The 27,153-nt window shown below is 38.5% G+C and overlaps 3 protein-coding genes across 4 annotated transcripts; 1 reads left to right on the forward strand and 2 right to left on the reverse strand.

Annotated features, from left to right (window-relative positions):
• Window positions 1–4,721: 4,721 nt before the first annotated feature.
• dusp22a (dual specificity phosphatase 22a) lies at window positions 4,722–19,306 on the reverse strand. The gene is made up of 7 exons (XM_058630425.1): window positions 18,527–19,306; window positions 17,122–17,155; window positions 16,273–16,355; window positions 14,715–14,764; window positions 10,834–10,908; window positions 10,273–10,444; window positions 4,722–5,479 (listed from the first exon to the last, which is right to left on the reverse strand). Exons 1-7 carry the CDS (start codon window positions 18,545–18,547, stop codon window positions 5,288–5,290), a joined length of 627 nt encoding a protein of 208 aa, XP_058486408.1. The 5' UTR covers window positions 18,548–19,306; the 3' UTR covers window positions 4,722–5,287.
• Window positions 19,307–20,198: 892 nt separating this feature from the next.
• Window positions 20,199–23,116, reverse strand: LOC131459137 (cytochrome c oxidase subunit 4 isoform 1, mitochondrial). 2 transcript variants are annotated; one of them, XM_058628597.1, is made up of 5 exons: window positions 23,030–23,116; window positions 22,223–22,308; window positions 20,959–21,123; window positions 20,664–20,795; window positions 20,199–20,508 (listed from the first exon to the last, which is right to left on the reverse strand). In XM_058628597.1, exons 2-5 carry the CDS (start codon window positions 22,305–22,307, stop codon window positions 20,372–20,374), a joined length of 519 nt encoding a protein of 172 aa, XP_058484580.1. In that variant the 5' UTR covers window position 22,308; window positions 23,030–23,116; the 3' UTR covers window positions 20,199–20,371. The 2 variants fall into 2 exon arrangements, with proteins under 2 accessions (XP_058484580.1, XP_058484581.1); XM_058628598.1 differs by having other exon boundaries at window positions 23,026–23,111.
• Window positions 23,117–23,988: 872 nt separating this feature from the next.
• On the forward strand, window positions 23,989–27,153 carry emc8 (ER membrane protein complex subunit 8). Its single transcript, XM_058630284.1, has 5 exons — window positions 23,989–24,518; window positions 24,838–24,914; window positions 25,024–25,093; window positions 25,792–25,886; window positions 26,073–27,153. The coding sequence occupies exons 1-5, from the start codon at window positions 24,312–24,314 to the stop codon at window positions 26,230–26,232; spliced, it is 609 nt and encodes a 202-aa protein (XP_058486267.1). The 5' UTR covers window positions 23,989–24,311; the 3' UTR covers window positions 26,233–27,153.

Below are 27,153 nucleotides of genomic sequence, written 5' to 3' on the forward strand. Positions count from 1 at the left end.
CTTCCACACCCACGCAGCCCTCATGTAAAAAAAACAGTCCACTGTGCAGGTGGAGCAGCGTCACTCGCTGTCTGCGTGACTGACGGAGAAGAATGACTCAAAGTGAGCTCCAGCTGTGGGAGACATCTTTGTGTTTTCTTTAAAAAAAAAAAAAAAAAAAAGTAAGTGTGCGATGGTGGCCGAGGACATTCACTTAGACACTGTCGTGAATTAAAGGTTCAATAGGGGATAAACAAGTGTCATAATAAAGTCCAGTATTAATGATTGTCTAATCAAGGTGCACGGTTTACAGGTGCACTAACAACAACAAAAACAACAACAATTGCAATAATGAAAAATAACTATCAGATTATTCATAAAATAGTTGATGCTAATAATCCAAGCTGGTTTGATCAAGCCTTTTTAGGCGTGATCACCCTCAAGAACCAGACAGGACAGAAATATGTGTTTGATATTTTAATCAATTAGCCCAATGTCTGGTTTAAAACAAAAATATTTATAAGATTCCCTAGTTGTGTCATCTTCTATCAATAATGTCTTATTGTTCACTGACACATTTGGAGTATTTGAGACTGTTCATGTATCAGTTCTCCAATCTCCACGATTATCTAATCAAAGTCCTTGATTTACGGGTGCAGTAACAACAACCACAGCAACAATAATAATTAAAGTTCCTTACAGTAAAAAAATCATCCTAGTCATAAAATATGAATAAATGATAAGTTGATGGTGTAATAATTCTGATTTATCATCCTTTTTTTTACCAGACGGATTCTCTAGTTCGTGGTTTGTCGTCTGTTTTCATTTTGTGATTGAGACTGTTCTGACAAGTTTGAAACAGAAAAAGACAAGGAAAAATCAGCTGTGGTGGTTTATGAACACGTGGGTTTTCTTCATCTTCAGATAAATTACAGACCAAGTGATTAATTTAAGGATTAATTTAGTAAATAATTCAATTATTAATTGTGGTTCTAGTTTGATTTACAGTACATTTACACAGCCAAATTAGTAGTATTGTTGTTATTTAACTTAAAATGATTTAACTTTAAAACAAGTTCAGTGTATCCACAACCAACAACCAAACACTATGAAAACCAAACACTCCTATAAGCTTATTGTTATATATAGTGATTATTATTATCAAGTCTCAACTGTATCTCCCTTCAATATACCTGTTAATAAATGTACAGGAACTACAGCGTAAACAGAGTTAGTTACATGTCTGTACGTGACAGTATGAGCTGTGTCCAACCAAAACAAACACTTACTGTACATAAAGTATGAAGTATATAAAGTATAAATTCTGGAAATAGGAATTGAATAATTGCGAGAGAGGGAAAAAAAACCCACCTCCCCACACAGTTCAGTTCCACAGAGACCACTGGTATTGTTTTCCCTGGCAAGTATGATGGGACAAATTTGAATTATTGAAAATTAAAACCTTAGTTTTACTCGTCTGACACGTTTCCTGCGTGTGTCTCACAGACCGACTACACGACTGATTTTGGAATTCCCTTTGTGAAGGATGTATCCTGTAGTCTGATGTATTTGTTTCAACCCCTCTTATAGCTGTTCTTCCTGTGAAGTCTTTTACTTTATTTTTCTGCATTTACACAGAATATTACAGGTCTTGTTCATTTGATCTAAAGCTCTCTATGTTATCGTTATGTTTCTAGTGAGATACCAAGTATATTGTGTACGGATGAATGAGTAACTCATACGCCTGATTGTGTCCCTGTGAAACTTGGAATGAAACCAGGTTCTGTGACCATGGCCGTACAAGATGCATGTCATCATCAACTCTTTTAAAAGGATATAGATATTTGATGTTGAATGTTGTTTTTAAGGATAGGCAACATATTATATGTGTTATTGATCAATAATATCATACCGATAACACTTTCTGTAAATCCAAGGCATAGCCAGATCTCTGCACCTTCTCAATGCCGTTTTAAATCTGGCCCTTTATGAGAGACTTTGACCGATTTATTCCAGCATTGAAGTTAAGTAAGTTATACTTTTAAATTAAACTATTTTTAAATATAACTTACTTAACTTTGAGAGCTTCATTCATCTTTCTTTCCTCTTTCTCATTCATCCTCTTTCCAAGTCCATCCAAAAAACACGTTGGTGCCAGAGTAACCAGGAGCGGGGTGAATCGTAACTGTAAAATACCATAACCGTAACATAAGACCACATTTAGGCAGTCCTCATTCTCCATAAAGGGCTGTCGACCCTGGAATGCACCAAGATCAAATTAATGTCAGAAATAAAACAGTTTACAACAAAGCTCAAGTGCTGGCTAAAAGAAAAACAGAGCTGTACCCATTCAGTGTTTCAGGTGTACTAGGTTTATTTGACTTGTAAATAGTGTTTTAGTGTGAATGAAGTGAAGTTTTATCATATTTCATTGTACTGATTATCTATCAAATGATATTTATCATTTGATAATTGTTATTACGTGTAATGTACGTCGTGTAATGCATGTCGTTTGAGCTCAATGTAATGAAGTTATTTGATAATTGTTATGTATATGCATTTACATTTGAATGTGTTATGTCATTTGAGCATGTTGTAGTTTTCACGTGTTTGAACATGTATACGTTATTATACTGTTCACGTAAAAGCCCAACTACGGACAAGAGTTGCAAACTAGCTATACAGCACATCAGTTGCATTATTTGTATAGGAACTATGTTAACTGTATTGTCCCTATTTAAATAAAATTCTATTCTATCATTAACAACTGCATACGTCGCATAATAACCCATCAATTTTTTATTTATTTTTTTAAATCTAAAACATATTTGATCATGTGTCAGTATGAGAGATTCAGAGATAGAATGTCTCAATCCGAAAATGAATAATAATAAAAAAAACAACTCTCAGCTGAAACTTTCTTGTTTCCGTCTCTCACGAACATCCTACTTTCTAGTCACTAGGAGAAGTAACTTTTAATGAAATAAAATAACTTAATGTCACAGACTGAAATCCAAGAAAAGTTACTTTGGGTTCATGGAGATGCTGAAGGAGACCAGAAGCTGATCTACAGGGAACATGAGTGATTCATTACTGCGTATGTGCTGATAGTACAGATTTATTAACATTTTATAGATTTTCTTCAAATTGCTGTATTTTATTATAAAAACAAACAGAAACGCAAATATACACACACGGAAAAAAATCAACAGTACCCACAAAATTAGAAAAGCAAATCAGTTTTTGTCACGATAAAAATATTAATCAGAGCTTCAATAGAATCAGGAAGACTTGCAGAAATCCTTCATGTGAAGTTTTACTTCTATTTGCTGTTCTTAAAGGAACATTTTGCCGCTTTGACTACTTCATGTGACTCAGCCTATAATCATAAAGCCACATTATATCACGTTATCTGGTATCAATTCATAGTGGGGAGGAATATAGGGTTTGATCTTTTGCCCTTTCTATCTGATGGGACATAAAGTTACAGGAGATAAAGGAGAGCATTCTGAGCTTCTGGGAATTTGCAGAGCCAATTCCAAGCTTGTTCACCAGTGTTAAAACTGCAGATTGTTGGTGCTGTTGCGGCTTCTGTCACACACGCACACACACGCACACACAGTGTATACATGTTTTTGAACAATTAAAGGAATACTTGTCCGATTTGCATTTAGTTTGTATTACTAGAATAGAGGTAGTAATTTTGAAAAATTGTGCTTCCTAACCTCAGTTTCGAGAAATATCTTCATTCTTTGCTGTGTTACGTGACCATCAGTGACACTTGGTCCGAGGTTTGAAACTGCAACACTAATTCCGTACTTTTTAGACCCACTCGTAGGGGGGCGGGACCTCATTCCCAGAATGTAAACAGTGTCCGCCATCTTTGCTAACTGTTACGCTAACAGGACCAAGTGTCACTGGTGGGCACGTAACAAAGAAAAGAATGCAGATATTTCTCGACTCAGGGGAAACTGAGGTTAGGACCCCTATTCTAGGGTTACAAAGCTAAATGCAAATTGGTGAATTATTCCTTTAATGAAATGAGCGAGCAGTGTTCAGGTGGGTGGAAGCAAACACTGTTAACTGCGTGGTGATGATGATGGAACTATAATTTTTTTTACTGCTGTCATGAGGGTGACACATGGGTTACCAAATGCTGTGGACACTTTTACTTTCATTTTATTGTCAGCTTAACAAATCAAAGCCCTGTTTTTACTATTGACTACTTTACTATTTTACTGTAAATCTACTTCCTGTTTACACTAGCACGCACAAGCCAAGTGTACGCAAATGGTCGGGATAAACGTATTCAAGTGAGTTGTTACGGAAGCATATTTATTTATTTTGTTTAAATAACTTCTGTTTAGAAGTTTAAACGCTAGTCTGGTCACAGATGGTTAGTATGAATGTTGACTCCTGCCCACTGTCAGCTGGAAAAGGCTCTATATAATCAGTTTAGTGGATGAATGGATGGATGGATGGACGGATGGAGTGATTCTGCTAATGACACCACAGTGATGGTGTTTTTTACTGTGTGTATATATATATATATATATATATATATATATATATATATATGTATATATATATACATATATACACACAGTAAATACACTGTATAGAGTATAGTTACTGTTGTAACTATACTAATATACATATATATATATACATATATACGTGTATGTATATATATATAAAAATATATATGTATGTATATATATATATATATGTATGTGTGTATATATGTATATATATATATATATATATTTATTTATTTTTTTACATATAATATGTATATGTTCTGTGTCTGGAAACTTCATAAATCTAAGTTATTATTATGGCAAAATGTTTCTTCAAGATAGTATTGATCAGTGAAATATTAAAGGCTACAACTAGCTGAACATTAAAGTGATCACATGGAAGTATAGTGTATTCATCATGGCTAAGGTGCTGAGGTGATTAAAGTAAGGCGTCTGTGAGCACTGAAACCCCTGTTGTATCTTTACTGTTGTAACTATACTCTTTTCAAAGAGCATGGGAGGTACTGGTAGTGAACACAAGTCTGTGGGTCAATATCTAAATCAACCCCCCGTTGCCTAAAAGTGAGTAATGTAGGAGGAAAGGAAATAGGCTTAGCTTATACATGAGTATACGTTTCTTTCTATGCTTTCAGTGTTATTTAAAGGCCTTAAACTTAGTGATATCACTCAAGAGGTTGATTTGGATTTGACGACACAGTAATAGCTGCTGCCGTTATTCCAGACAGATTTTGGCAGGACTTTGGCATGGTGGCCGGAGCCCACATGTCTCAGCTGCTGCCTTCAAAATCATCCGGGTCAGAAGGCAGAGTACAGACATCTACTTCTCGATTTATCCAGCGCTGGTCTGCTCCTCTCCTCTGGCTCGTCTGCTGCTCCGTGTACTGGGTCAGCAGAGCAGCCACCTGCTCCGCGTCATGAAACGGACCGGGGCGGAAAGTGGAGCGTAACCAAGCTCGGTACTGAAGGCAGGAAGAGAGACAAAAAAAAAAAAAAACATCACATCATTGTATTGAAGCCGCAGGGTGTAACTTTTGATCCTGTTATTATTCTGCCTCTGTTTGGTCTACGTCAGAGGTCTCAAACTCACGGCCCATGAGCCACATGCAGGCCCCAATTCCCTTAATATCAAGTTAAGTTGGGGGGCGCTGGTGCCAATCCCAAATCTGCATGTTTTTTGGACTGTGGGATGAAAGTGAAGAACGCAGACACAGGGAGAACATGCAAACTCAAGCAAACAAGAAACAAGAAAATGTCTACTTTTGCTACCATCCAATAAAAACACCATACATGGATACTAAATTTCACCACTGTGGCAGGAGAGGAGACGGCAGGACACAGAGGACCTTTAGTGAAACACTTCTCATGATTCACCTCCTGACATTCCAGCTCACACAAATGCCTGCGACTCTGGATTTTCCCTTCACTCACTCTTTCACTCCAATTCTGCTTTAGAAGGAGAGAGTTGTCGTGGAAGCGACGCTTTTAGCGATTTCTCACATTAACGCTTTAATTTCCCATCCAAACGCGTCGCTGCACACACTGGTGCCCTGAATGAGTCATCGTGACAAGTTTGTCATCCGTTTTGTCACCGTTGTCATGACGATGAGATTAACAGACAAAAAAAGACATTTCTTGCCTTTATAGGTGGACAAAAAGGAAGCTCCAGACTTGCATCACGATAGTGGTTTTTCAACTTTGCCGACATTACGTTACTACTTTTGCTTTGTGTCATTTCTATTGTTTATATAATATATTAAGTGTTATACATATAGTAGAATATAAAAAAAAACCTCATATATATTTATGTATATATTTAAACTCTTTAAAATGTAGATATTAATTTTATCATACTGTTTTTGCTTCAACAATTATTATTATTGAAGTTGTCATTTTGACACATGGTACTTTTTTATCTCCGCAGTAAAGTGCAGAAAGAGAGAGGGTTTTGAGGGAGATTACAAATGACTCTCAACAAAAATGACTCTTTTTCATTTTCAGTTATTCACACAAAAAAATTCCAGTTTTGATGTTTGAGGTCTTAATGGTCAAATTACTGAAAAAAAAAAGTGTTACAGAAAAGACAAGATGATCACATACAGCTAAATAAATGTTGCCAGTGAACAGAGGAGTATAAGACTGTACATAGTTAAATACTAATGTTGTTCTAATTAATGTATTATAATTAAACATAGACTGGGTTTTCTGTGACAGTTCAAAGAGAGGAGCTGGTACAAGGAGCGAGTAAGGACAATTTCGCAAAAAAAGATGTCCAGGAATTATTTTGTGTAATATCTGATTCTTTCCCAAAAAAGAAAAATGAAAACAATGAAGTGAAAGTCACTCTGAAAGTGATACATTCATCTTCCTAAAAAATGAATGTTCTCACTGGCAACTAAAAAGGCAAAAACAGTACAACCCTGACTCATAAGATCAATGAAGAACAATATAAAAGACAACTCGTACGTCAGGTGTTCTGTCATCTTTAAAAATAAGTTATTCATGTCAAAGGCCATTCGAGTTGTCCACACAGAGTGGTTGAAAATAAAAATATAAAAATATATGACAAATATGACAAAAGTGTTTTTATTTATATGTCATTATTGTCCGGAATTTGCTCATGGTGTAATTTTAAAGTTGAGACTTAGGTTCATACAGTGTAATATCCCATTTACTTTCCAAATGGATCCAAAATATTGTAACCACTTAGTCTCAACTCAACACAAGCCATAGGATTGTGGAAACAATGTAATGTGCTTCTGTAGAAGCCTCAAATGTGTGTGATATCAATATCTTTTAAAGAAAATTAAGTTTTATTTGCAATGTCCACGAGAAGAACTACACTACAATAATGCCCAGGTGTAACTGGGAAATCTCTATTTAGGGGGAGTTCACTGTTACAATGGAAATACTTACTAAAACCACTTGTGCTTGTTACGTTTACCACAGAGCAGCTATGCTTTCCTATACCTTTCTAACGTTACGTCAACACAAACCACAATACGCTGCAACACTAGATCAACAACAACAAGGTTAAACGAAAGGAGAAGCAAACTGTAAGTCATGGGAGACGGATCGTTCGTCATGATTTATGGCAGTGACTTTTATTTTGACTTCTCAGAACTTAGTTGACTTGTTTTATGTTTCTTGACTGCCTTATGTGCCTTGAATTGCCCCCTGGGGACAAATGTACCCCGCCTTTCGCGCCATGTCAGCTGAGATGGCACAAGCTCATCCCCGCGACCCTCATGTTCCTAAAATTCCTAATGTGTGGGCCATGAAGGTACTGCGAGTAGGCCTTGAGAGGTTATTGGAAATAAATAAATAGCTTTTTTTCTTTTTTTTAATCAGTTCACAGTTTCTTTGCAAATAGTTACATTTACGAGGATGGATTGTCATGGATAATGTATGGATTTTCTGCCTGAGAATTGAACTACGTGATCTTATAGTCTTGTGTATTGACCAGAGGCATGATTTAAGACATCTTTTTAATGTCAAATCTAGAATTGGTTTCATTTATCATAACAAATCCTCATGAACACGCTCAGCTAAAAAGTTTCTGGTTAAAATGACAGTAATATAATTTCCCCTCAAGAAATTGATGTATCACGCACCATTCCATTCGTTACCGGGGTTCTCTTTAACACTCACCACTGCAGTCTATATTCCCTGGTCAATTGATGCTCTCTTCATATTGCAGAGAAACACATAGGTGTTATGTTCATTTAGAAAACAAACTGGTAAAACTTCAGCTTATCTTTGCTCATTCACTACACACTGCTCATCCCTTTTAGTTTTCTGCAGCATACGACTGGAATCATCTACAAATCATCTGACTTACCTGGTTAAATCAAGGTCAAATAAATAAAAAATAAATAAAAAACAGAAATATTTTAGGCTGTGATGAATAAGATTTTGAGAATGTAAATTTTAAGTTAAGGATCACTCCCAGTTGCACCTATGTGGCAGAAACCAGTTGTGTCACAGCTGTATTATTAACCAAATAACAGCATTGTTATTCCTCACTTTCTCCCAGGCTTACCAAAATAAAAGAACACAGTAAAAACACGGCCGACAACAGACCCATTTCCCATAAAATCCTCGAAATCAGTGAGCAACAAACAATTATATATTTTTTTTTTCCCAGTCATGTTATGTTGCAATTCCCTGACAGTAATGCTGAACACGTGATAAGCAGTTCTAACCTGATGCAATCCAAGTAAACCCCCCCCCACCATAGTTCCCCTTCTTTATTCAATGGTTGGATCAGTGCAATCGTTATGTAATCACACGCTCACTTAATAATGAAAAATGCCGCAAAATTGTACAAAGTCACAAACATTTAAAAACACTGTCTTCATACAAAACATCCCCTAGCAAACCGTCACCATAGCAGTTTCTTTGCTATGGAGACGGTTTGAAGACTTGAAGTAAAAAAAAAAAGAAAGAAATAAATGTCCTAACTCCCTAAAAAGTGAGATTATGATTAATACTTGAGAACAGCTACTAATCTGTAAAGGCCTGAATCAGCATTTTTAAAATATAGTCATTCAGTTGAATAAAAAATAGAAAAAGAGCCACAGTGGTGTAGATATATGCTGTATGTAAATCAAAACACTGACACAAAACAGAAAATTGAATCCACTTCTTGTTTAACTGGAGATAGAATTCACAGTGAAAGGAGGTCAATGAAAGCAACATGTTTGTCTTAGGGAGATCTTTGTGTGAGAGTGTGCATGCTCGTGCATTACATACTCAAAAACGCTCCTCGCTAGTCTAATTATTAAGTTATTTGTTTCTCACACACACACACAGCTGTGTGCATGATGGTGCCCTAAAAAATGAAAAATCAAAAAACCTTTATAGTTTTTTTCTCATTGAATATGATTCACCACTTGTTTTCTTTCTCCTTGCATGATGTGCAGGGGCTTTTCAAGACTATGGCAGCTCAGAACATGGGGTGTTTATAAAAAAAAGCCCATAATATGGAGAAGTTTGAATATGCTTCTGGTTCATCCATCCATCCATCCATCCTCTACTGCTTTATCCTCTCAGCTGACATAGGGCAAAAGGCGAGGTTACACCCTGGACAGATCGCCAGTCCATCACAGGGACACAAACAACCGTCCACTCTCACACCTATGGTCAATTTAGTGTGTCCAATTCACCTAATCCCCATATTGCATGTTTTTGGACTGTGGGAGGAAACTCCATGCAGAAAGGCCCTTGTTACAACTGGTTGGTGTAGCAAGTCTTCTTACTACACCAACCGTTAATTTCATTTAAAATGATGACATGTTACTTATATTTGTATCTTGGCTAGTTATTATATAGCATGACTCGTCTATTTAAACAGATCAATTCAATTTCACCTTGTCATTGGTTTCCCAACAGAAGTCCCCGCCTCCTGTTTACACTGGCAGGTTTATGTCTACAGTCATGTGATATGCTACATTTGACATTTGATTTTGGTTTGGAAAACACACACAAACCATTATTCAACTCTCAGGAAAATCACGTTCCATGACAACAGGAGAACCACAATTAACGGTTGAGAGGTTCACCACAGACTGCATATGCAGTGTGATGGCTGTACGCACCATATCCTGTAAGCTCCTGTGCACGCACATAATGTCTGTCAAAGTGAGTTAGAAGTACAAAATGTCACGGAGGTGAAAAAAAAAAAGGGGACCTGAATCTTCCTGTGGGTACCCTGTGTGTGTGTCATTGTGTAACATCAAATATGTGTGTGTACCTCTGAGACTTGTGTCTCCTGGAACTCCTGCAGCTGCTGCTGGAAGCCATCGTTTGGGCCGACAAAGGAGCGAACAGCCTTTACGGCAGACAAGCACTCCTCCCAGCTGTACGGCGTCACAGTCATCAGGTAGGCCACCACCATGGTGGTGCTGCGAGACACACCTGCCAGGCTACACAGCAACACAGGGAACATTGCGTCACTTTGGTCACTGGACCATTAACACTCATTTCTTTGCCTCTGTACCTGGAGGGAGTTTCTTCAAGTTTCACATGGACCCAACAATGAACCTTTGAGAATTTTGTGGTTGCTGTGACCGCACAAACCCATTTTTGTCAAGTGAATGTGACTCAGAAACACATATAAAGAATCCCTTTGAATTTAGTATAATTTAGCCCGCACCTAAGGTGCTTTTCAGCGGCAGATAACGTCAGGAGAGTTCAGGTTGAGACATTGTTGGGATTTTGCCAGTCATGCACGACAAACACAGGCAGGGGCACCTGATGATTCACTTGCTGTCGGTTATACAGGCAAATACTTGGCTTCCGGAAAGAAACCTACCAGTGAACGAGGCAAGATCCACCATTTAGGCGACATTCATGGATGAAGCTGATGCATTCTTTAAAATGCTGTGATCTGAGAAGAAAACAAAAGACACAAACAGTTCAAAGCACTTTCACGTTCCGCCGAAACTGACACAACTCTGAAGGTTACTCGGCATGCAGTTTGGAAGATATTACAGTGTTTTCAAGCATATCATTCATTTGGAAAGTAGCCTTTAAATAGTGTACTGTTTGCAGACTTCAAAAATGAAGCAACCCTAAATGGGATCTGAGAAAGGACACCTTGAATTGAAACTTGAAGCCCTAACTGTATGTAAAAATAGATTTCTAAAACTGTAATAAACTGTTCCAGGTTTGAATAGGATATGAGAAATGTAGGCCCCACATTTGTGCAGAAACTGCAAGTACGTGTCAAATATAGTCAAGATTTTGATTCATTTTATGTGACAACACATGTCAACAAGTAGTTTTCTTTAAACCACATCAAACTGTCATGTGAGAAACATGTCTGGTCTGCTCAAACAAAGAGTTTGTGGTAGACCAGAACGGAGGCAGTAGTGACAGACAAAGGAAGTAAGTGACCCCATTTTTATCTGTGCGAAAAAATGACTTTAGTTTTCAGCATTCGTAGAAGTGGTACTTTCTTATTGTGGATCATTCATGTTTACGTCATGCCTCTTCAGACTTAGACGTTATTACTCACACAGATGCCAAAAAAAAAGATCCTTAAACACAGTGACAAAATGTATATTGTAGAACTGCTTCTCTAAGCTCCTGCTCGTCAGGAAACACTGATACTGACTGTATTTTGCATAACCAAGAACTACATGGCTGATAGCACCGTCTCCTGAGGAGCAGATGCTGGTTACTCAACAGCAGACAGAATAACAGACGGGGGCTAAAATAGACTGACTGCCACTTTTTCTTTTTTGCTCCTTCCTGAGATCCAATCTCCTCCTCAAAAGATGTCTCCTCAGCACTTTGGTCTGCCTTCCGAGCACAGAGGTTTCCGGCCATCTTGTTTAATATGCAAAAAAAAAAATTACCTTGTGACATAGATTTGCGGTTGTGACCAGCCGAATCTAGACACACTACACTAATAAAATAAAAATCAGCTAATGAGCTACAGCTACAAACGGAGCTTTTGCATTTCTGCAGCGTGCTGTTTTTTAATTCTATTTGGTTATATTTGTCGGGGATGAGGCTAAAAACAAGAGGTGTATTACGTACGGGATTTATAAACCAATGCTAATTTGTAAAACCCTGTCCCTGATTATGTTATTTTAGGTTTTAAGAAGTCCTAGCAAAAGAAATATTAAATACAACGTGGTTAAAAAGCAGATTGCACAAATGCACATGTCATTTTGAGATTCATGGCTCGTGCATCCGCTGCAATAAACCCAGGCCACACTTCTCAATCACATGAATGTTTCTGACCTCTTGTTTAAAGTTTGCACATGCTCTCGTAATAGTAGCAATTTAAGGCAAAATCTTTTTTATTTTTTACACATTCACATCATTGGTCCCCACTCTTGGACCTTACCCATGGGAGGGGCCATCACGCGCCGGGTGGGGCGGCAGTTGGCCTCAACACTCCTGTCAGTCAGACCAGTGATTGTGACAGAGAAGGGGTTTATTAAAGCACTGGGTGGTCGAGGCCAACAGCCAGATGTCACACTAAAGTTTCCTTCCTGTACTGCCTGAGGGAAGACGCTTGATTGCAACAGTGGAGGTCAAACACCTCCAACCAACCCAATCAGCAAATCCAACCACTGAAGCACTAAACCTCAATTCTCATTTACTGAGAATTTATTTCATAGCCCTGTTCTGCTTCTCTTTTCCACAAGCAACAGCAAATTCACATCCAAGCCAAAACCGTCAACATTTCATAAGTCTATGTTACAGTATGAAGGCCATCCCTCTGCATTATTCATTTTACCAAGCATAATGGAACGGCCCAAAGGAAATGTGACCTTATCCGGTTAATACCAAGGCTGATGTTAACCAGCTAACATGTCACATGTGCTAATCTACTACTAGTATGTCATAAGCAGGTAAAGTAACCATTTCACTTACTAACTTTTGGGAAACGCTTCTCCACAAAGCAAGTCAGGGACAATACTAAATCTTCAGTACGGTACAGATATTGAACTTTGGTGAAGGGTGTTAGAGGAGTTAAGTGAGGAGGTGATGTTAGAAGACATGAGGTGGGAGACACAGAGAAGACCCAAAAGTTGCTCTGGAGGTAATTTACTTCATTTTTTTTGTAGCTCTTTTCTGCAGATGATCAGTGTGGTGGTCACTGTGCACAAAGGGAGGCCCCACTGACGGAGCACTGGAGTAGATGAGGCTAGCGATAACCGCGGATCTGTAGCAGGAGTGAGGTGAACACTTGCGCTGGAGTTAGACCACTGTGTTGAGTCTTCTCCAGACATCCCAAAGATTCTCAATAACGTTAAGGTCTGGACTCTGGCAAATCTATGGGTGAAATTCGTGGATCACATTCCCTGAGACCTATCGCCCTATGTCAGCTGAGATTGGAACAGCTCCCCCCCCGACCCTCGTGTGGAGGATAAAGCGGTAGAAGATGGATGGATGTTCCCCAAGACATTCTTTAAAAACTGAATCCTGGTATTGTCATTTTGGTCAATTGATTTTGATTTTTTTGGACATAACATTGCTGAATCCAGACCTCCCCAGTTCATGACACTGCCACCACACATTCGTTCAGTAGGCACTTAGCAATGAAAGTTTGACAGTTCACATGTTTTGAACTAGTGCAAAGTTGAGCATAGGCTTTCACGTGTTACCTGAGCATCTTTAGATGCAGCTGGGAATGTTCTTGAAGCCAGAGACGCATTTATGGCACAATGATGGAGGATTTGGTCTGGATGAGGTTGGTGGAAAGGGGACCAGTACACATAAAGTGTGAACAAGCAGTAGTTAAGATTAACTCGGGTCTGAAAAGCATAACATCTATCAGTCCTAAGTGTATTTCTTCATCTCCCAATGAACTAAGACTGTGAGCTGTAGTAGTTTAGAGAATTGTCACCTGATGTTGAGAGTTTTTCAGGAAGGGAGGCAGATATAACAAGCTCAGATGCAAGTGTCTGTTGGAGGTTGAGTAGTGTTTTAAAGGAAGATAATAGGTCTTAGTGTTTCTGCTGATCTTGTCAATCAATCACTGACAAGGTCATTGATTTTTTTTTCCACTCATCCTACATCTTTTTACACATCTTTGCCAGTGCAGACTTTGACCCGCCAGTAGTGGAGAACGACGTGTGTACAAAACCAGTGAAGGAACCATAACAAACTCAAATTAACATGTTGCAGGTCACAACAATGCTCTTCGGAATTATGCTCAACCTGCAGCCAGTGACAGATACTTTTGTTTGGTGACTTTGTTCAAAGCGTTTAATCCAGAGTTACCACAGCTATAGTGTTGCGTGAGGTGGAAGACACGACATAGAATTGAAAATAAATGCTATGACTAACGTGTCGTGTTAGTGGCCACTGCAAGGGTGGAGGGGCAGCTCATGCCTCTCTCAACACTGAGTCAGTCTCTCTCTCCCTCTCACACAAACATATACTACATACAGCACAGTATATTAAACTGTTAAATTAAGACACAGTATATTATACGATAGAAAAACGGATCATTCAAATGGTTTTTGTCAACACTTCATAAAAACATGTGACGGTTTGTGTGTTTGTCACACCCTGGGAGCACAATCTGGTGGCTAACGGTGTTGAAATCAAACTGCATGACTCATCACGTCTTCAGAAATTCACATGGACGAGGGCATTTTAAATTTGACGTATAAGCAGCAACAGAATATCGAAATGTCCGTGTGTGTGTGTGTGTGTGTGTTTACTCACAGGTTCTGGCTGGAGGCATCGGCTGCATGAATACAAAGATACGTCATGTCCTGAAAAACATGTGAAAAATAATACAGCTGAAACAAAAGTTCAGGAAAACAGAGCAGGCATGTTGTATCAGACTGTTATCTGTCAAATTGTGTAGATTGATGGTAAAATGAATTAAGAAACTGTACTTATTGTGTATACAGAATCATGTCGATTATAAGGATCAAGAGAAGTTTTATTGGTTTACAGAGGGTGTAACAGTAATAGCAAACATCTTCAATTTAGGTGATTAAATGACAAAGTTCAAGCCCTGATCAGCTTGTGGATACAATATTAAATACAGATGATGTTTTACTTGCTAATGGAAGTAGTTTTTGATATTGCTGAAGATCAATGATGGAAATGGTTAAACAGACTAAATAAAGACAAAACACAAATACATTGTTTCAGGAATGAAAAGGGATTTGAGCAGTTTTTCATTATTTTGGTTCACTAGTGCTATCATGCAATGGTCAATACAAATAAATATAATATACATTTGAAACTGGATTATGACATAATACTTTTATTATTGTATTGTAGCTCAGAGATCTAAACTAACCCTGCCTGTTCCTCAGTATCAGCTGGGATCGGCGCTAGCTTCTCTGCGACCCCCAAAAGATTAACAGTAGAGATGGATGGTGTTTTGAAGATAAGCACCTGTTACACCTCCTATCTCACTAGAGCCCTTGTTCCTCATAGATTCTCAAAGTCAGGCAACCAGAGCAGTTTTTTTTTGTTTTTTATCTTGATGTGTATGAACAGGAAGTAACAGGAATCTGGAGGCAGTGTAGATGTTTATTGTAGATGTTCCAAAATGTGCCCTTTTTTTAAATGTAATGTGTAATTTCCAACACCTGGACAGTAAGGAATTCTGTCACAAATTATTTTCAGCTACTATATGTATGAATGTCTGTGGTGGGCACTGCCGTTTTCATTGTTTTTGTCTTTTGGTTGCTCCCTCTCTAGGTGTCGCCACAGTGGATGATCCACGCATTTGATTTAGCAGAGATTTTTATGCCCTTCTTCACGCAACCCTTACATTTATCTGGGCACAAGGAGTACGGGTCAATTTAGAGTGTCCAACTAACAAGGACCAACGGGGATTGGGTACCTTGCTCAGGACTATCCAAGCCCTTCACTTAATGGAGACTCAAACCGGCCACCCTTCGGTCACAAGCCAACTTCTCTTTGCACTTGGCTATGGGCTGCCCCTAAAACCCACTGAACTTAATAAAGAATAAAACATTCACACCAGATTTGAGAGTTTTAAGGACTTTCACAAGAATTCTGATTATTAGTGCCTGTCCCTCGGCACACTTGTGATACAGAAGTCAAACTGTCCCTTTCAGCCACAAAACTTTCCATGCTCCAACAATAACTCACCGCTGCCCCCAGGTGGCCGTCACAATACATCACATATTTGAAGCACAATGATCACCGGTCAACTTACTTTGGGAACACTGGTTTTATTAATAACATTGATGTGAAGACATAGCAAAATACCAGCCAGCCTATGATATCCACTGACCTCAAAGACAGGCCTAGCATTGTTGTACACCGACAAGATGTGGGTGATGCCGTTCTTAGACAGGCTTCCTCTGTTTTCTGCATCTGGGACAAGGAGACAGAGGAAGATGATGCACCAGACACGTATTGATGAATTTGTCACTAAGCAAACACAACAGTAGCTCGGAGCAGTTATATTGTAAGCTGCTGCAGAGGCAGGTCAGTCGGCTCTGAACCACTGCCCTGCAACATTATCTCGTCCTCAGGTCACTTGTTCCTGTCAATTGAACTATTTATAACATGTATGCTTGTGCCATCATGCGAAGGCATCATGGTGGCAGCTAAAGATAGAGGGCTGCACATGCCACATTAGGCAGAAAGGGACTGAACTATGAAGTGGATATTTTCAATATTCTTAACTGATTTCTGTGGATGAGAAACTGACAGAAAAACAACATATTGTGATATTTTATGACTCTGGTGGTAATTAGTCACTGTTTACAAACCAAAACACAACATCTTAGGTTAAATCCACTAATTCAAACAACTTGATTTACAATACATATAAAAACTAGCAAGGATAAGTAGTGGGACAAAATGAGACTTATCTATGCTGTGTCAAATATTACCCTACAATATAAATAGATAATATAAGGTAAGTCACTTGAATTGAAAACCATTCACAGTAAATATGGTCAAGATGAAATGTTTAAAATAAAGCAGTACATACAATCAGACTGTAATCTGTTACAATCTTCCACCTAACGTTTAACGTTTTTATCATTGTGACCTTGTGTGTTTTGAACTGAAACACAATCCCGACCCAGTTTCACCGTGTGCATCATATCGCTTAACATCATGTTTGTCTCACCTCTTATATTCCCAAGGTAAAGCCCATCGACAACCTGTGAAGGAGCAGTCACAGACATGTTACATATTCATTACAGTACAGCTTCATAAAAACAAATGTTTTACTTGAGAGGAACAAATGTTCCGAGGGTTGAAGCAGATGGGAATTAAGGGCTTAAGCAAAAGCAACGTGTGCTGCAGTAAAATGAGATGTCAAAACTTAAACATATACAGTATAGGAGAATTGTATCATTAAGCCTAAACAATAAGTTATTTCATAGACTGTAAGTTCAGCTGTTTTTTATCTTTCTTTTCAAACTTGCAGCAGTGGCCTAACAACTAAACGTGAGTGACACTTTTAAATATTAGTAAATAGTAAACATTTAGGGCCAGATGATAACAGATGATAGAACCACGGACAAAGGTTAGTCCAAAGTCCCTGGACCCTGGGACTTTTCCATGAACCTCTTTTTTTTACCTCAAAGTCCCACCCTGGCCACACATCCCAGGGATAAACACACATCACACCCGCAAAGGGGAATCAGCAGAGGTTCATGGAGCCCCCCCCCCCCCCCCCCCGCCCCAAAAAAAACAAAACAGGGGAGCTCCAGGGGGACAGAGATGACATGCCACCGAGCCAGTTTGGGGCAAATCCCCCACAGGTAGATCCCAAGGTCCGACATGCCTGAACCTGCAATGCCTAATAGGCCACGATCCCAACATTAGCTACCAGCAAGGAGGGAACAGACCATGGCTCACTGCAGCACTCCTGGGGTGTCACAGACACCCCCACCCAGAATGCCTTTTGAGGGTCATGACTCATAAGAGGTGAGGCGGGAGTGTCCACCCATCCAGGATGCCAGCTTCCTGACTGGCATCCTGCCACATACCCCAATCCCTGAGACCACACCAAGACAATCCAGAGCACGACCAGAGAAACAGGACAACTACACCCCACCTCACAGAGGGGCAGGACCCCAAAGCTCCCATGGATCATGGATTTTAATCAAATGGAAGGGTTAGTTTACATATCAAAGTAAAATTATAAAAAATAGAAACATTATGCATAATGTACAATGGGTTGTAATGGTTCGTTATCTTAAAAATGTGGGTTTCCAAATAAAAGGCTTTGGGAAACACTGTCCTAAACAATGCTGTAGTCATATATTGATTGTTTATTAGAGCAAAGGTAAATGAGCATTTGTTGTACTGCTTTTAGGCAGTAAAACCTGGTCTTTTTTAAATTTTAAGTAGCTTTCCAAACATCATCAGTACAATTTGTTGTGCTGAGGTAACTGAAAAGGCGTGTGAACTTCTGAAAGTGCATTCATTGTAGCATTTATTTTCCATCAGGATCAGAGCACCAAAACAACGTCGTGACAACAACACATACATGACCAAACACTTAAGACACAACCAATACCAACCTTGTTCATTCCATTGCCCATGATGACTGATCAGCCCACGATGAGCAGCAGCACTTTACTGTGTTCAACTGCTGCGATGTTTGCATGGACTTTAAATCTAAAACACGAGGCAGGACTCACACTCCGGGGCGGAAACCTCCAACTCACTCGTTACGATACGTCCGGCAATATTATTATTATTCAGCAGCATTAACTACAAAGCGCTAACGCCACGAGAAGGAGGCACCTGCAATGTCGGAGACAGTAGTTGTAGGCACCAGTAGTTTCAGGACCGCGGTGACATTAGTTTAAGGTTGGATATTCAACGGACATTCGCTCCAGATCTAGCGGCACCCTCCTCCGTTTCCACCCAGGGATAGCTGCACGACTACGGCTTGTTCAATGTCTGACCCATCGCTCTTAACTAGGGACCACCAACAAATTACAGTTTAAATGCTAACATTTACATTAAAAAATGTACATATGAGAAGTATTCAAATTGAATAAAACGAGAGCTGTCCGGAAAAGGCAGTGTAGTACTATGGTCCTGCACTCATTTCAAGCCATTAGGTCACATGACCTGGAAGGTATTGAGCTAAAATGCAAATATTTACATTACATTTAGAAATTAATCAGAATGAGAAGTTTTAAAATGGAATAAATGGAGGTGTGTCCCGATTAGGCACAAAAAGCGGCTTTAGTTCCGCGGCGACAGTTTCGACACTTCCGTCTTCCGGATTGTTTTGACGTGAAACAACTGCGGCGTCATCCGGTAAGTGACGTCACAGCAATGAGTCGCCCTCGGCTCAGGATTCACCTTCAACAACAGACGAACGCAACTGTGGCCAAACGAGCGTTTTAACGTAGGTCAGTAAACGTAAACTGGAATTAATGACTTCGTTCTTCGAACAGATCTAAGGAAGTACATTTTAAGCACAACATATATACATACCTTAAATCTCTTTTTGCTCAGTTTATCGACAGATTCAAAGTCTCCCCTTTCCTGTCTCTGCGAATTATGTTCATGATCTCAGCCTTTCAGATGTTAAATGATGAAAAATGTTCACCAAGAAGACGCATTTAATCATCCTGTGAATCACAGGCTCTTTTTTGTTGAAACGAATTTTAAAATCATCAAAGTCATTATACCCAATTTACTTAAAAAAACACATTTAACAAGTGAACATTCTTAATACTCTTACCAAAATACCGCCAATGAATGTGTCCCAGTATTGGTTTTGGCACCTCATTTTTTCATTTATAATTGGTCTTGTTCCATGTGCTGTAATTATCTTGTCCGTTTGTTGTATATTGTTCAGTTGATAACGGAATTGCTTACACTACAACATGCATATGTGCACATGCAATATAAAGGATCTGTATGTCTGATTTGACATCGCTGGCATTATTACACATCACATCCATCCAAACACTAGGACTAGTTTATGCCAATTGTTTTGTTTTTAAGCATTTGTGTACTGGAGGATATTTGATCAAAATGGCTACATTTATCCAGGCTTAAGTGAACAGTTCCAGCTGGAATTGACTTCAACTTCTACTTGAGTTTAGCTATGTCTAATGATCGCTAACTCTAGCCAGGCTGGAATGAGCTAAGGTTGACTGTGCACATACTACATAAACATTAAACAGTCATACATTCACCATTCACAAAATTAAAACCACAACTCAATGATTTGTTTTAAACTTTATTCTTATTTCTATAATACATAACGACCTTAAGAGGAAGAGGTCTTCCAAATGCACAATCTGAGGTAATGTGGACAATAGAGATGTACAGAAATGAATGTTATCATGTATCTTTGAGTTGGTCTACTTTCAAGTATGTGTTATGGTCCTCTTGGTGCTTTATTTTTTCCACTGCTTCGTTTCATAGTCCCACTTGGAGGAGATGCCCTGCACTGGGTTCATTCTCATGTCCAGCATCCTCTGTAGCTCCTTTTCTTTGTACTCGGCATCAAATGTGTGTGGGACTGGTCCATACACTACAAACAGACAAAAGCACATATCAATAGCAAGCCTAATAGTCTGGAAATGCAGTGCCTTATGTTTCTCTGAGCCTACACTTGTGGAAAATGAATAAAGCAATACCTTAAGTCTTAAGTATATTTAGCAAGCATATCACCATTTTCTGACTTACCATATTTTCTCTGCCAGAAAACAATCAGGCCAGTAAAGCCCACAAAGAAAAACACCCCTCCAACCACAGTTTTCCACTCTGCCGATTCCTGAGACATCTCTGCAAAGCTCTCTTTGAAGCTGATGCGGTACACTGACCATTGGAAACACAAAGCCAAGTGTTAAAATATGAAAGTTTAGGAAAAAACAAAAGACAACTTGATATTATTAGATGGACAAAATAAAAAATGAGTTTGATTAAAAGAGAGATACAGGTGCATGTCAGAATAGTGTAGTGCAATGTTGTACGGTCTTACATGCAATCTTTTCCTCATCAGAGAGAGAAGCCCAGATGCCCTTCTCCTTCTCCTTCAGGGACATCTGGTCTGCGCTCAGACTCTGCACATAGCGGATTTCTGGGAGGGGGACAACCTGGCTGTCAATGTAGGCAGGCAGAGAGTAGTCCTCCGCCTTGGCAACACCTGCAGGTCAAAACACAGGACATGACATGAGATAATTTGTGGAGATAATAAAGTGGTGGCATGCTTGAAGAGTGACTTTATTATGTCAAACTCAAATTACAGGCACTGTAGAGTGGAGCATGAACAAAAATACATGAAATTGGAGTTCAATGTTATGCCAGCCCTTTATAGAAATATGTATTCCAAGACATGAAGATGTTTCTTCGGCCTAATATTTTCTTCAACTGCACTATCACAATAGTTAAATGTATGCGCAGTGCAAACAGAGATGAAAAAAACCCATATTACTGTTTCTTCTACTTTCACTAAAGACCCAACATTTGTCTTTAAATATCTTTAGTTTCTGCAATAATTATCAAAAGGAAAAAAAGTTATCCTGAGAACTCTTTTGGCAAGAAACACTAATATATATTTCATAATGCATAAATATTAATGTTTTTGTTTGTCCTCGTCTAACAACTTTTTCTTAGTTAATGACACTAACCATAACCTGCTCTGGAGGTTAACTACGGACTACAAGGCTCATTGCCTTGATTTAGCAGAGTATTTACCATCCCCTGGAATTAGCAGGTGTGGTGTTTGACTGAGTTTTCACAGCCTGACCTTGATCTTAATATACACACAGCATTCAGCACATACAGTCAATGTAAAAAAACAGTCTTCTGATAATGCACTTTAATGTCAAAGTACTTTGTGAACTGCTGTTATACATATGCATTATAATAATGATAGCATACAGGTACAGAAAGAGTACAACTTTAAGTCAAAGTACTTGAGCAATAAATCAAAATTCTTCAAATTAACTTCGGCAGAGTGCCAAACTGCCAAATGTCCTTCAGTGGCGAGTATATGCAGTTAAACATTAACACACACACAAAAAAAAATATCACAGGGAGTGAGTGTTATTTTTCATATGCCTCAAATGTTGGGCATTGTAAATTTTACATTCTGCGGTGTATGAAATTTTCACCTGGCTACTTAGCTTCCAAGAAATCTCACGATCACCTTTAAGTCACATAATAGTGCTTTCAACAACATCTACACAGGACACAAGCGAAAAATGTGAAAACACTCATTTGTCATTTAAAGTGATATTTACCATGTCCACCTCGTACACAGACAGATGTAGAGATGGCACGTTTGCCAACGAGATTGAGGGCTCTGAGGGCTCTGGTGGCCAGCATTCTGGAATTTAAGTCATAGAAAACATATCATTTAAAAAAATTCACAATTTCATCAATGCATGTAAACATTCTACTTCGCTCTAAAGCAAACGACTTCTCGGGTTATGAATGACATCTTGCTCTTTGTGTTGACGTCTTCGCTTCCGCTGCCCCTTTGTGTGCTCAACTGACAAGGCTGTCGCCCGCTATCTATAAGCTCTTAAAATATTGACGCAATTACTAAATTGGATATTGGTTTACGTGATTTACCCAAAATAACGGCTTATTCGCCATTAATATGTGCGTCGTTTTACAACCGAAACTACGTTACCTGGCGCTACACCGCAATGCTACGCTAATGTTAGCTTCTGACACAAGGTCATAGCGGCCATACAAAAAATATCACAGAAACAACAGTTTGTTCAGGACACGAGTGTATAGTTCGTTATCGACACGTTGATTAATACTTTCTAATTATACGAACAAGTGATGTGTTTTGTCTGCCCTCCCGAATGTGGTATTAGATGCCAACGACATGTAGCCGGTGCATTAGCCCCACCTAGCTCCCTCCCCATCTCCGCCGACAAAGTCACTCGTACATCTTGGTTTATTTCTTCTAAAACTGCAATTTCGCATCACAGGTGGAGTACGTATAAACTCACTGCATAGGTTTGAGGTAATGTGCTGTGTATTTCAATCGGGTTAAAACCATACACTTTATGAAATAAATTCAACCTACTTACTCTTCCTCGCTCTGTCCAGCTACACTCTCAAAGGAAGGACGTACCGGTGAAAGCGGAAATACGCAATTTACGTAGGGCTACACTCAGGTTTACGGTTAGGGTTAAACAAGGATAAAAGCAAAACGGACGTTGGTCAATAAAAACGCTTGTGAATATTACAATTCTACATTTAATTTATATACCATCTTTAAAAAAAATTAGATGACCTGTCTGAATCTATTGTGTTCTGTAATACTGACACGGAAACAAATATGTACGTGTTCTATAAACTCCCTTGGGTCAATGTGAAACATTGTTTTGAGGTTTTCTTTGTAAGCTGTCTTACTTTATTTAAACATTTAACATAAAAATTCTCATATTTATACGTGTGAACGGTCTGGAAGAAAAACACCACCCAGTTTAAAATGAAATTAAACTTTATTTTGAACCACCAAAAGGATGGATACAAAAACCATTCAGACTATGAATGTTTACAAAACATACATACATTACATTTTTTTGGACAGAACTTACTTATAATCTTATTTTTTCTGTCTGTTCTTATTTGTTTGCATTTTTCATCACTCGTCCTTTTGTTGTAAAAAAAAGAGGTGTATTATTAATGTCATTAAAGCTGAATAAAGAGAAGAGTGATTGTACAACTGCTGTTGGGAATACAGAGTCCTATCAGTGACGTTTAGTTTCACAGAAATGAATAAATACAGGTCAGAGGTAGAAATAAAAAAATATACATTCAAATGTATATAGAAGGGTTCAGTTCGCTTATTTTAGTTCACTTATTACTGTTTGTATACTGTATATTGTTAATTATATTATTCAGTTCTTGCACATTATGTCTCAGATATGTTTTATAGATAGATAGATAGATAGATAGATAACAATTTGAGGGTGAGGCGGTGTATGGGCCTGGTGGGGAAAAAGGGAAGACGGAAAATGAGCTCAGTTTTACGACTTCACGGTCTAATTTACGGCACCACCGGCGCTACAGAAACGAGTGGAAGGTGGAAGTGAGATTAGCTCTCGTGCCAGTAATTATTCCTAGCATTACTACAATGTTGTGACTGTGAATATTTGCATGTGCGCACAAGGAGACTGAGCTTCGACGACATACGGCGGCGTTAAGACGACACGCAGAGGAGGATATCTACTTTTCTGTCGGCATGATAAGTGACGACAGCTAGCATTAGCAGGCAGCAGTCCCTCCTCAACGTGAAGCCACTCAGAGAAAGTCTGGCAGTCCGTTTTTACCCTCACTGATCCTGCTGCAGGTTGACATATAAACATGCCTATTCAGCTGACAAGCCAGGCGTACTGTAAAATGCTCCTACACGCCGCCAAGTATCCTCACTGCGCGGTGAATGGGTTGCTGGTGGCAGAAAAGACGAAGGAGAAGAAAAAAGACAGCCACAGTGTCCTGTGCGTGGACTGTGTGCCCCTGTTTCACGGTACCCTGGCTCTGGCACCAATGCTGGAAGTAGCCTTAACTCTGGTAAGTACCCTTAAAATACACCAGGTGCGCGGTCACTGGATTTTTAGACTGACCTTAAACAAAAGTTAAGCTTATTGGGTTTTTGTCTCCACCAAATTGCCTTTTGGTTGGCTCTTGTTTGTAAAGCTGAATGAATAAGGCAGGAATCTTAACTTTATTTTGTTTATGTTATTCATTTATTCTTTGTTTGTGAGTGTTAAGTATTAGAATTACATGTAATTATTGAGATATACACAAACTGGCCCTACAAAGCTTTCACAATGATAAGTGTAATCAAAATAGTTCTGTTCTGTTGGCTTCACATCTCATCCCATTTCAGATTGACACTTGGTGCAAAGAAAACAACTATGTTATTGCTGGATATTATCAAGCCAATGAACGCACAAAGGATCCAAGGTACAGAAAATTAAACTTACTCTTAGACCCAAATGACAACCTGTTTTAAACCACAGTCCAAACTTCCCTATAATTTGGTGGATTTCATGTTTCACCCTCTCTCTTGCAGACCCAACCAAGTAGCAGAAAAAGTAGCTGCCAGGATTTGCGAGAACTTCATTGAAGCAGCAATTGTTATGGTAACTATACTGATGGTTTTACACGCTATTGTCAATTAAATCAAGTAACATAAATAGATTTGTTCTGATTATAACAAAGCACACACACTAGGTGCTGGACAAAAACCAGAGTACGCCAACTGTTTTCACACCAGTTCAAGCTTCCATATACTTTCTAATTCACCTCCTCGGAAATGTTTTGGACAATAAGAAGGTTCCGACTTCCTTGGAGGAAAAATAAAAAGTTTCTGGGGGCATCAACTGATATGCAAACATTTATCTTCTTCCTAATTAAAGTTCAACACATGTTGTTCTTGCCTTTCAGGCATCAACTGGTTTATCTTATTTTAATACACAAACATAGAGAACTATCAACTTCATGTAGCTTGTCTAGCAGGTTTTATTTTGCTGCCTCACTGGATATAAAAAATGAATATTGTATTGACACCCAGACTCTGAACAGTCTGTGCTATAATAAATTAAAAATATCTTAAAATTAAGTGTGATAAGCTAGATGCATGAACAAACCGGCTTATATCATAATAAATGATAAGCTACAGAGAAAATGAATGTGTTTTTTCTGCAAACATGTAAAACTGGGCTGTGGACTAATGACATTATGCTGCACATACCAGTTCTTTGAACCAAGGAAATGGTTGCTACATGATCTACAAAGTTTTTTTTGTTTTTTTTTTATTTCTTCACTTTCTCCCCCTCAGGTGGACAGCGGTCGATTAACAGTTAGTTGTTTTGAGCCGATTGTGCACATCTATGATCACCATGAAAACAAGTGGAAAAGCAGAGACGTAACACCGTAAGTGTGTGAGCTTCCTAATTCAAACTTGTAAGGGCTGTGTATTATCAGAAAAAAAAAAAAAATATATATATATATATAAAAATAAATAAAACAGCTATGATGATGTAAATATATTTTATCAATTGACTGTACTCGTCAAAAACAGTGTTGACCTACATTTAGGCCATTTTGTATTTCTTCCAGTGAGTCTTTCGAAGATTGGAACGAAGCACAGAAGATCACATCAGCGCTGCTAGAGGGCAGATCCTACGAGAATTTGATTGACTTTGACAATCACTTGGATGATCTAAGGAACGACTGGACCAACCCTGTGATCAACAAGTCTGTCCTGGATCTCTGCTAATAATACCCTCCTTTAAGAGAGCCCAAGACACACACACACACACACACACACACACATTGCTGCCATTTCAGCATGCATGATGCTGAATATTTTGTCTTTGCTCTATTGAAAGGCCCCCACAATTATGGGAACTTGTGGAGAGCTTACAAGTGTGGCCAAGGACAAGTACCATTACGTGCATAGCTTACATACTGTATTTCCACCTATTCAAGGTGATGCTGCAGATGATAGAGCCAGTTTTGGCTTTGAACACAATGCTTCAAATTAAATTCTAGAGTATTTGATCTATTTTTTCCCTGTGAGACTTTACAGCTGATAGCCATAGAGAGATTGAGTCCTGAATTTCAAGAAGTTAAAAAATAAAGATTGTCAGTTGCTGATATAAGAAATGAATTACAATGCTCTTTATCAAATTTGTATGTGTTTTGAACCCTGAAGCAGACACAGTTCACAGAAGTGTCGAAAGTTGAATTAAAACCATACATTAACAAAAGTGAACCAGAGAGATGCAAACATTAGTTTTTTTTTATAGAGTTTGTCTGTAGATAAAGATCGGCAATAACAAAAGGAGGATTGATTCAAGAGGATTAACCTTTACATTATTGATGCATACATGTCAATAATTTAGCTCAATATTGGCAATTTGCTCTAAAAATAGTAGGTAATAGTGTTTATAACTTGACTAATTCTATTTTATAAGTAAGGTAATGATACAGATGCAGTTTTGTATTTGAGATTAGAATGAAACAGTAAGAGCTAATTACTTCAATAATAGTAGAAACTACATTTTCAGGAACCTTATAAGCTGAATGTAAAATGTTTAGAAATATTCAAGTCCTTATACAAATTTAATGTGATTAATAAATTATTTTTTGTTTTGACGTACGTCTTATACTGATGTTAATAAAAGTTTGAACACAA

The sequence above is a fragment of the Solea solea genome, chromosome 5 (assembly GCF_958295425.1).
Source record: "Solea solea chromosome 5, fSolSol10.1, whole genome shotgun sequence".
NCBI classification, from domain to species: domain Eukaryota; kingdom Metazoa; phylum Chordata; class Actinopteri; order Pleuronectiformes; family Soleidae; genus Solea; species Solea solea.